The sequence below is a fragment of the Echinops telfairi genome, unplaced genomic scaffold (assembly GCF_000313985.2).
Source record: "Echinops telfairi isolate 266 unplaced genomic scaffold, ASM31398v2 ScPeMD7_7472;HRSCAF=8510, whole genome shotgun sequence".
Taxonomy (NCBI): domain Eukaryota; kingdom Metazoa; phylum Chordata; class Mammalia; order Afrosoricida; family Tenrecidae; genus Echinops; species Echinops telfairi.
This window is the reverse complement of record NW_022111376.1, coordinates 2,314,046-2,325,041: the sequence shown is the minus strand read 5'-3', so window position 1 is coordinate 2,325,041 and position 10,996 is coordinate 2,314,046. Positions and strand designations below refer to the sequence as shown.

General features: G+C 53.0%; 1 protein-coding gene across 2 annotated transcripts; it reads right to left on the bottom strand.

Moving 5' to 3' along the window:
* Positions 1–6,289: 6,289 nt before the first annotated feature.
* FAM3A (FAM3 metabolism regulating signaling molecule A) lies at positions 6,290–10,370 on the bottom strand. Of its 2 annotated transcripts, XM_030889035.2 has the most exons (9): positions 10,088–10,370; positions 8,825–8,938; positions 8,228–8,251; positions 7,838–7,961; positions 7,664–7,722; positions 7,435–7,485; positions 7,256–7,340; positions 7,042–7,168; positions 6,290–6,741 (listed from the first exon to the last, which is right to left on the bottom strand). In XM_030889035.2, the coding sequence occupies exons 1-9, from the start codon at positions 10,098–10,100 to the stop codon at positions 6,646–6,648; spliced, it is 693 nt and encodes a 230-aa protein (XP_030744895.1). In that variant the 5' UTR covers positions 10,101–10,370; the 3' UTR covers positions 6,290–6,645. The 2 variants fall into 2 exon arrangements, with proteins under 2 accessions (XP_030744895.1, XP_012864030.1); XM_013008576.2 differs by lacking the exon at positions 8,825–8,938.
* Positions 10,371–10,996: the final 626 nt, after the last annotated feature.

Genomic DNA, 10,996 nt, shown 5'->3' with positions numbered 1-10,996 from the left:
CCTGCAGATCGTTCATCCAGCCTATCTTATTTAGACAGACCTGCGGAGATAATAACACGCACAAAAACAAGACAGAGCAAAACCAAGCAACAAAATAAAACAAAACAACAAAAAGCCAATGACAAACAAAACAAAACAAAAACACAACACAACTACAACAAGAAAGAAAAGCTTGTAGTTAGTCCAAGGACTGTTTGTTGGCCTTTAGGAGTGTTTTCTGGTTGAGTCTGATGTGGTGCCAAGCCCTGGCCCCAAAGTCTATTTTTGGTATTCCCTGGGGACTTCGTTGCTTTGTTCCCCTTGCTGTTCTGTTGCACGCCCTTGACCATCCTTGTTTCTAAGGAGCATTCTGGCTGTATATGTTTTCCAAGACAGATCTGCTTGTTCTTCTGGCAGCCCATGGTACTTGCCATAGTCTTCACCAGCACTGTAATTCAAATTCATCAATTCTGTGGTCTTCCCTCTTCGCTATACAGCTTTCACATACACAGGAGGGCGTCAAAACGCCATGGATGTTGGCAAATCAGTAGCTCTGGAAAACCTCTGGTCAGCGATGTGATGATAGAGGTGCTCAAATCCAAACTGCCATCTAGCTGTTTGGGGATCTTGGTGACCCTACAAGACATGGTAGAACCCACTGCCCCTGTGAGTTTCTGAGGCTGTACATCTGTATGGGAGTAAAAAGCCTCATCTTTCTTCTGGGGAGCAGCTTGTGGTTTTGAACTGCTGACCTTGTGGTTAACAGCCCAACGCATAACCCACGATGCCACCAAGGCTCCTCCCCAAAGTACTTACTTTGTACTTAGTTCACCCCTATCCCCCCAAGAGTGCACAAAACACACCAGTGCAAATGTGCAAAGAAAAGAATCGAGGCTCTTTTTCTTTAAAGAACCCTGGTGGCATAGTGGGCATGTGTTGGGTCGTTAACAACCGCAAGGCCAGCAGGTCGAAACCACCAGCTGCTCTGTGGGAGAAAGATGAGGCTTTTACTTCCATAAAGAGTTGCAGTACCCGGGGAGGGAGGGGAAAAATGAGGACCTAATGCAGGGGGCTTAAGTGGAGAGGAAATGTTTTGAGAATGATGAGGGCAATCAATGTACAAATGCGTTTTACACAATTGATGTATGTATGGATTGTGATAAGAGTTGTATGAGCCTCTAATAAAATTATTTTTTTAAAAAAGAGTTGCAGTACCTACACTGAACCAGAGACGTATATACACCATGGATGAGTGAATGGATTTTGGGCTTGCACTTGATTTAGTCCCAACCTAGGAATGTTGGTTCTTATGAACATGGCCCTGATTGATGCTTGCCCTTATACAGTGATTATGGAAGAGATGGGTACTACAGCAAAGTGTGGTGAGAAGCCAGATGATGCCCAGCTATCAGAATGGTGTCTGGGTTTTAAAGGCTTGTCTTTTTTTAAATTTTTTTTAAGGCTTGTCTTAAACAAGCAGTCAACTAAGTGAGGCACCAATTAAATCCATGCCGGACTATATGATCCAAGGATGGTAAATAATTAAACCCAAATCAGAAGGAGGAAATGGTATCACAGCTTAAATTGTGAGCACCTGTTTTGCAGAAGGCTGTGGATGACAGTGGGAGCCCAGAATCCATTTGCAGGCTCCCTAAATGGATTCTGCCTCTGCTAAATCCCCTGTGACCATACTTGAGGGATGTGAATAGCCTTGCTAGCAGACAGAGACTATCGTGTATGTGGTCATGGTAGACAGACGAGGGGGGGGGGGGCAAAACCTGGATTTCCCCCCGCAAAGCGATGTATTTAATTTTTTTTTAACGAAACAACCTTATCACCTTCATTGGCATACTCTCCATGGCACTTAATATATTTGTCAAATCTGCCATTCCATTCTTGGAACCATTTTTCAAACTCATCTGTTTGGATGGCTGATAGCACCTCCCTTTTTTTTTTTCCTTCACCTCTTCCACATTGTCAAACCACTGTCCTTTCAAGTCCCTTTCATTCACGGAAACAAAAAGAAGTCCCACAGAGTGAGGTCAGGTGAGTCAGGTGCGTGGGGCAAGAGCGGCCTGATGGTTTTTTTCCCCAAAAAACTGGCACACTGAGATGGCTGTGTGAGCAGGTACATTGTCCTGCTGGCAAAACCAGTACCGTCTGCCACAAATCAGGGCTTTTTTTTTTTTTTAAATCAGGGCTTTTTGGTCACACACTGTTACGCAATCTTTTCAGAACCTCTAAATAGCTTGATGAACAACCTGGCCTGGTGGAACAAACTCCTACCGCACAAGTTGATATTTTCATCCATTCAGGAAGTAGATAGGCGTCCAGATGAAGTTTGTCATCCATTGACATTTCACCTTTTTTGAAATCAGAAAACCCCTCGTACACTTGAGTTGTCCCCACAGTGCTGTCCTTGTAAGCTGTGTTCAACATCACAAGTTTCTGTGGCATTTTTCCCATAGCAGCAAACAAAATTTCACAGTAGCACACTGTTCTTTTAAGTCAGACATCACAAAAAATTTTGGGATTGATGTAATGGCAGTGGTGCTTATAATAAAATTTACTAGGGTGCATGCTCAAAAAAATACCTTGAGGGCCATGGCTCTGGCAGTTCTTCAGCCTATAGGAATCAGGAAGGTGTAATCCACCTGCTGTTTCTCACAAGTGCTGTGAGGGCTCTGGGACCAGTGAGGGCGCTGAGCTAGCCATGCCATGTCACTGAAGACAGCCGTTTGCAAAATTGCTATCTGAGGATGGGATTGGGTTGGGGCTGGTCATTGGACATGCCTGTGACCAAAAGAAAAACTCTGCTCTAAAGAAGGGAACTCTAAAAGCCACCAATTTCATTTTTCACGTGTCAGGAGTCAAGGTCAAATGCACAGTCAGAAAACTGCTCCCTGTTACTATCACACCAGCCTTCCCTGGAAACACATGGGATGTCTGACATGAGGGCTTTGCTGGCCTTTTCTGTAGGGAGAGATAATGGCTAAACTCATGGCAAGAGAATGTTCACATTGCTTTATGGGATTAGTAATGTGCCCCAGGAAAAAATGAGGAAGGGCTCCGAAAACGAAGCCAAGATGTCCAGTTCCCAGAGAAATCATTTGGACCAAGAGAACAGGTGGAACAGATAATAGTGCCAGCAAGAGCTAAAATACTGCAGTGGGTTTCCAGGCTCCCACGGGAGACCCGCCAGTGGACTCCTGAGAGGATCCTGATGGGGACCTTGAGGGAACTGTGTGGCAGGTATGTGCTCCGCAATCAGGTATTTTCTTTAAGGTTTATGCCAGTTAAAAGTTTTTATAATTAATGATTGATTTTCTTATTTGAAATAAATGCACAATTACTTTTTAACCCCCACCCATTTTTTATTGTGAATTAGGTGGTTTACAGAGCAGATCAGTTTTCCATTCAACAGTTGGTACATATTGATTCAGTTCTTCCATTACAATCCACTCTATGTACCCTGGCTTGTCCCACTTCCTCCCAGTTTCCTCTTTTCATTCCTCCTCCCTTTCTAACTCTCTGCACTTTGTCCTTAGGCAAATGCTGGCCTTTCCATCTTAAATGGCTTATTATTTGAACACAGAGGTGCGTTCAGTTCCAGGACTTTCTGATGTGATCCCTTTCAGAGCAGTTGGTAGTGGGAGCCGGGCACCATCTAGCTTTTCTGGTTGTGTAGATGCTTGCATGGCCCATTGGATTCATTATTTCCAGGAGTTTTCTATCTTCACCACAGCTTCTTTCCTCTGGAGAGGAAGAGACCTGGGTGGCTGCTCATGAGTTTTAATACTCCAGTCTCTATTCTTTCAATTAGGATGTAGACCATTGTCTTGTGAATTGTTATGCCAGTTGACCTTGGTGTGCCCCTCCAAGTATGGTCTTGAATCCCCAGGTCCAGTGACTCACTCCTCCTGGTGTTTGGTTCTCAGTTTTTCATGCCTTTGTCCCTGTGTGCTCTACCACAGTCAGGGACAGATTTGCAGCAAGTCTCCCCACCCCTATACAAAGCTCCTCTGTCAGCCACTCTGTGTTTGTGGTTATGCTTCCACCCCCCACCCCCCCGCACCCCCACCCTCGGTCACCTGCTTAATCTATCTAAGCGTCTACTCAGGGACCACCACTGTTGCTGCAGACATCTTGATGGGGTACGGCTGGAAATCAGGGAAGGGTAAGGACTGCTGTTATTTTGGTCTACTTGGGTCATCAGTTTTCCTCCCAGGACCCACTCTTCCTCCACTGCGGTGCTTGTGGTTTGCATATAGATAAGACCACCCCTGGTTCTTGAGGGTGGGGGTGCAGCCAATTAGAACCCCAAAGATTGATGCGCAAATGGCCCCACCCCCCACCCACAACCAATGAGAGTGAGTGCAGGGACTTGTGCTGGGACTGCTGAGAAGGCAGATCTTTCTGAGGCCTTTGTTTCTGCTGTCCCCTCCCCCAACCCCCACCCCCGAGAAGACAGCGGGTTGGGCAAGAAGTCAGTGCAGACAAAAGCAGAGTCCGGAGCTGGAGGGAGCCCACTTCCTGATGATGACATCACTGACATTAGAACCACCTCGGGCTTGTTCATCAATAACCCACCCCACCTTTTATTTTGCTTCAGTCAGCTTGCGTCACTGTAACTGACAAGAACAATCTGCCTCGTGAAGAGAAGGCCGGGGGAAGACTTCCCAGGTGGCAGAGGAGGCCTGCAGGCCATGCCAAGCTTTGGCAAGTGGAACAGCCTGCTCTCCATACTGCCACCCACTTCCTAGCCCATCTTAGGCAAGTGGTGGATGAAGTAGACCTGACACTTGACATTGGTAAGTGACTTCGGCAACCCCTATCTGAGGAGGTGACCTGGGCCCGGCTAGAGTTGGAAGGGGACAGGGTAGCGGTTTGGAATGAGCGAAAGACCTACATTTGTCACTTAGACTTTTCCCTTTAGTGATGGCTTGATCAACCCACGGGCTTGACATAAGCAGCAAAAAGGAATCTAACGAATGGACAAAAAAAAAAAAAACAACCAACACCCAAACTCACTGCCATCAAGTGGATTCCAAGTCAGAGCGCCCCTGGAGACAGAGCAGCACTTCCCCTGTGGGTTCCTGAGAGCCTCATCTTTGTCCCATGGAACAGCTGGTGGATTCCAACTGCCAATCTTGTGGTAAGCAGCCCAACGCCTAATGCACTACGTCACCAGGGCTCCATTTTAACAGAGGGAAGCAGGTGCCTACACAGTTGTTGGCAAGGATGGAAGAACAGGCTTGGGGGTAACACCCAGGAAAACATCGTACTGGCCCACCAAGGCAATTGCCATCTCTACCCAGCTGCAGGTTCTAAGTCTCCATCACCTTAGCTACATATAGTCTGTGCTTATAAAAGAGAAAATAGGCCCTCTGCTCCAGGACACCCACAAAGCTAGTGGGGAAAAAATCAACTACCTGCACCATTGCATTTATCAAAAGCCCAGCCCCACTTACTCTCTCCCTTTCAAATGTTCCACTCTGGCAGAAGCAAATCACACGATTACACCCTAGTCATGGGGTTATACCTGACAAACTCCCAAATGTGGCCACTGGGCAGCTCCAGCTGCCCATCTGCTTTCAGGTTCCCAGCACAGCACCCAGCCCAGTGGCACTCTCTTGCTTACCTTGTCTGCTTCCTTGCTAGGGTCGTTGGTTGGGAGGCCCATGTCGGTAACAGGTGTGCCACTGAAAAGTTGCTGGTTGGGAGAAGCCTAGGGTTGCCTTCAATGGTGGGGACATGGGGGCACGGGTGATTCCAGATTGGCCTATGGAGACGGAGACGGGGCTACGGGACTTCACCAGATTCTTCTGTCTACTTGGGTTTGCATTTCTCATTCAAAGGCAACTCCACGTGTTGTGCCTGGGGTAGTATCAGCATTTGGAAAATGACATGCTTCCCTGCCTCTCTTTGCCTCTGGATTTTATGTCTACTCCAGGAAAATACCTCAGAGTTCCTAGGGTTTGGGCTTCTAAGCCTTTGGCCAAGTCAGCTGCTCAGAGCATTGTGAGAAATGCTACCCATCACACCAGCTCCTCCGTGTGGGCAACAGCGGGGGTGGGGTGGGGGTGTCTCCACAGCCGGGGCAGAGGCAGAGGGAGAAGGCACACCACAACAGTTCCATCTCAGCCACAGATGGGCCCATCATTGGCAGGAGCTCCGAGACGGGCTGTCTGCTAAGGTGTGTGTGTGTGGGGGTGGCGGGGGTCCAGGGAGTTCCCCACCTCTAAACATGCCCCCAGAGCCTAAGGGCACCGCTGCTTGGCCCTGGATGACAACACTGGATTCACTGGGGTCCACTTGGAGCCATCCGTTTATTCCGAGGCCATCTTGCAGACAGTGCCCCCAGACCAAGGAAGTGGCCACTCGCTGCCACAGGGCATCACAGTGAAGCGGGTTGCCCCTGAAGAAAGGGAGCCAGTGAAGATGCCCGGCAGGATGTGATGCTGTTCCTTGGCGACAGCAGGTGTGTGTGTCCCTGTGAGGAGCAGCTTTAGGACAAGAAGGACTTGGGTACCTGAGGTCATGTGACAGAGTGTGGTGGGGCCAGTCCAGCAACCCGCCCACCACCACCTCAAGGCCACGCTTCAGTGAGTGACCACCACAGAGCCCAGCGTGTGTGGCAAGCACGCCCTCGCCAGGAGGGGCCCGCTAGCTGACTGTGCTCCTTCTCGGGACGCAGCCTTCCATCTCCAGTGCCTCAGGCCAGCCCTCGTACTTGTTGGTGTGCTTGCTGTTCTTCACATGCTGCCGAGGAGTGGGGAGGCACCAGGTCACAGGCTGGCTCTAGCCGAGGGCGGGGAGCGGGCAGTGAGGCAGCCCTGTCTGGAGGTGGGAGGCCAGCCTGTGGGCCCACCCTCTCACTGGGGGCCTGGGGGGAAGAATCTGCTGTAAGCACAGAGCCTAAGACACGTGAGGTCCTGGGCCTCCAGGTGGCGAGGATCAGCTTGAGCCTTCAGCTACCAACGGGACAACTTTGTCATTTAAAGATCCTTCTGGGTGAAAGGTACACAGGCTGGGGAGGGGGCATCAGCAGAGGGGCCCTACCTGCTCGAAGGGGCTCTTGTCTTGCACGCCCTTGGCCCCCACGAAGACCCAGCTGTCTCGGAAGGCTAGCTCTTTGGCGTTGCGGCTGCCAAGCTCACTGAACAGCCTCCTGGTCTCCTCGTTCATCCTGCCACCACAGAAGGGAGGGATAAGGGCTGGGCCAGGGGCATGGCAGGGGTGGGCAAAATGGTGGTGCTGGCCTGGAATCACGTACTTGGTAGCCGGGTCGTCATAGGAAGCCACAAACACCAACGTGCCTTCGTGCAACGGTCGGATGAACTTCAGCAGGTCGTTGACATCTGGGGGGCAGGTCACACGAATATGGAGCTCGCTGGGACTAGAGTAGGACCACCCAGGCAGGCGGGGCACACCAGGCCTTCTCCTGCCACTCACCTCCGGCCCACATGTCGAAGGCCCTGGCCTCAATGAGTTCCCCGCTGACCCCTGCATGGAGGGAGAGAAGCAGTGTTTCAAACTGCTCCTATTTTTATTCTCACTGCCCCCCGCCCTCCGCCAGCCTATGTCTCAGGCTGCAGCAAACCCACCTCACCCCTCCCAGTCTTTTCTTCTGTAAGGCCACAGGTGGGGCAGGGGCGGGGAGAACAGGGCAAAAGGGGCTCACCATTCACCAGGGCGATGTTCAGCCCACGGCCAACGTTGTCTTTGACACTGCTCATGAGCCTGGGGACAGCATGGAGCCACCATGGGTATGTCAGATGTGCCCTCAGTCACTTAGCACCCCCCTTCCTATAAGGCTTCCCTCTCCACCCCTCACTGGGCATCCCAAGCCTCTTACATCTTGTCCTCAAGGCAGATCTTGGGCCCGATGACATTGGCCGCCCCACTGACCATGCGGAAGGCCAGGTGCTCCTCGGGGCATGGTTGGGGCAGCCCACACTTGTACTTCCTGGCCCGCGGCTCTGGGTGGAGAGAGCAGGGGGTGATCCCCAGGCCTGGACAAGCGATGGCAACAGGGACCCCAGAGCAGAGGATTTCAGGGAGCAGGGTACGGCTCTGGCCTGGGCCCTGACCACGGAGCCTGTCCTGCTGGGGCTAGCGAAAAGCACCCCAAGGCAAAGGCCACTGGAGGGACAAGAGAAAGAACAGGTCCCGGGGACCTGCTGGTAGGTTCCCCAGGCATGGCCACTCCCTTAACTAGTCCCCAGCCACGCTGATCCGGCCTTACCTGCTGTCACGGAGTTCTCTGGGCCTGTGGGGACAGAGGCAGGTGCTGTGAGTGCGCAGGCCAGTCTAGCCCTGCCCCAGGAAGCCAGAAGCAGAGGGTGGCACCAGGATGCTCAGTCGGCAGGGTACAAAGTATCCAGGTGCAGTGCTGCCAGTGAAGGGCTGGTTACGTGCTTGGCTGCTAACTTAAAGGTTCGTGGTTCCGACCCACCAGCCACTCCACAGGAGGAAGCTGTGGCAGCCTGCCTCTGTAAAGATGGCAGCCTAGGAAACCTTAGGGGACCGGATCGACAGGGCAGATCCACTCTGTCCTATGGAGTCGCTGTGAGTCAGAACTGACAATGACAATAGGGTTGGCTTTTGGTTTCGTCATCAATGGCGAGGTGCAGAGTCCCCTAGTCCTTTCCCAGCAGCCACCGGAGTACCATGCCCAATGTTCAGAGGAAGCCCCTGCCCCTCCCACTGACCCTACTGACTATAAGTGGGCAAGGAGAATTCTAACCAGCATGGGGACTGGGTGGTAGGGAAAGGCTGCAATTGCCAAGCGACAGAAGGCCGGCTAGCGATGGCCTGAGGGCAGAGAGAAGACCTGACTCACTGGCAAAGAGCTGCGGGATTCGTGAAAAGGCGCTGCCTGGCCCGCCCAGGAGGGTGCTGATCACAATCCAGGTGAGGCCAACGGTGAGGATCAAGGCCACAATGCGGAGGGGACCTGAGGCAGGACCAACACGGGCAGCCGGGCTCAGAGCGCACCAAGGCTGCTCCCGCCATCTTCCCTCCTACCCGGGAGGGAGAGCAGGGCAGGCCAGTGAGCACTGTCAACCCACCAGGTTCCTGGCTGCTCAGGCTGGTGTTCCCTGGCGGGGTAGGGGTCTTCCAGCACCCACCACTTAGGAGGAGCCCCAGTTCTCATTAGGAACCCCTTACTCTACCCGTATATTTGTGTCCCATCTCCTGTGCTGGGTCCCAAACTCTGTCCTCGGTCTACTTGTCACGTGGACCCTTGTTTCCTTGTCATTCTTCGCCCTCCTAACATCTCCCCTTTTTTAAAAAGGGAAAAAGCTATCCTTTAAGACCCAAGACTGCATGCTCATTCAGCTGCCAGGAGTCCCGGTGGCACTGTGGGGTGAGTCATTGGGCTAACCACAAGGTCAATGGTTCAAATTGAGCAGCTGTTCCCCTGGGAGAAAGAGGAGGTGCCTGCTCCCATGAAGATGGATGGCCTCGGAGGCCTTATGGAGCAGCTCACCTCTGTCCCAGAGGGTCGCTCTGAGTCACTATGAGTCAGAATGGACTCGAGGGCAGGGGGTTTGGTTGATCCAGCCACTGATCTCTCTCCCTTCCCTCCTCTCCTCAGCAAACTCAAGTGGACACTTGCTCTTTCCATCCATCAGCTCATTTCCCACTCTCCCCCACTTAGTCTCCTCTCCCTGGGCCCCATCCCTCCACTGACAGGGCTGATAGGCAGCCCTGATGGTGCCCGCCCCCCGCCTGGCCATTCTTCCCTCCAGCTCTGTCCTCTCCCTTGTCTCATCTTCAGGCTGCCCTCTCTCTGCCTGCACCCTCCCTAGGTGAGCCCACCTTCCTGAGTTCACTGCAATGACTTCCACTTTTCCAGCTCCAGTCGGACCCAGCCAGCTCAGTATTGACATCTCCAAATGATCCTTTCCCCAAGGCTGCTTCGTTGCAGCTGGCAGACAAGGCTGCCTTTGGGTGGGCAGGTGTCACTCTCTCCACCTGTGCCCCACAATCACCTTACTCTGGATTCTCACTGCAGACTGGGGAACCAGGTATCTCAGGGGTGCCAGGACTTGCTCGGATCATAGAACCAGGCACAGGCAACTCCCTTCGTTCCTCCTACCTGCCAACCTCATGGCCGCCTCTCCCACTGGGCTGGGGCCGCCGGGAGTCGCAGCGTTCGGGGAACAGCGTCAGAACAGGTTTGGGGGCGAGAATGCCAGTTCAGAGCGACTGGGAGCGGGCGCCGTCCTGCCCCTTGCTCAGCCACCGGCAGCAGAACTTGGGAAGTCTGCCTCGGGCCGGGAAGTGGACGTGAGGCCGCTGCGCTCAGGGCCACACTTGGCGAATTGCCCGGCAGAGAGAGCCCGGCGCGGTTCTGCCAGTTGCCACTCGTTTCTGCCAGGAACGATGCGCACCGCGGCCCACAACGCTGGGCAATGGCCGCCCGCGGGAGGAGCTGGCCTCGGCTCCGCCACGCCCCCGTCATTTGCTTGGGCAGTGAGTGGGCGGGGCGTGCTTCAGCCCAGCCCCCGTTGTGTGTGCTGGTCAGGCTATTGGATCGCTGACTGGGGTGGGGCTGTCGGTGGCCCCGCCCCCAGTCTCTACCCCCATCCGGACCCCAGACTGTGCGCTTGCCCTTCGCCGCCTGGCAGTGTCCTAGGAGGCTCGCCTAAGGCCCGCCCTGCAAGTGTCTTCTTAAGAGAGCACCGCCTCCCTAAGCAGGAAATGCTGCGCATGTGCTGGTGCCCTGTGGCCTGGTTTCTGGGGCCTGCCAAGGGGTGAATGGGAAGTGGGTGGAATTAGCAATTGTTCTAAAATTGATCCATGTGCGCTTTAGAAATAGGGATGGCACAAAAGAGTATGTAAGGGAAAACCCCAAAGCCAACCAGGGCTAGCTGGGGTTCCCACACTCAGTGGAGGGCAGCTATGAGGTGGGATGGGAGCATCTGAGAAACATCCCTGCCCTTGACCCAATAATTCTGCTGACCAGAGGACCCCTCTGTCGAAGGAAACAATCTAAAATATTGAA

Coding starts and splice junctions, on each gene's coding strand:
- FAM3A (XM_030889035.2), bottom strand. Junction 7,962..8,227: donor AGAGAACTCCGTGACAGCAG/GTAAGGCCGGAT, acceptor CTCTCCACCCAG/AGCCGCGGGCCAGGAAGTAC. Junction 7,169..7,255: donor TATGACGACCCGGCTACCAA/GTACGTGATTCC, acceptor CTGTGGTGGCAG/GATGAACGAGGAGACCAGGA.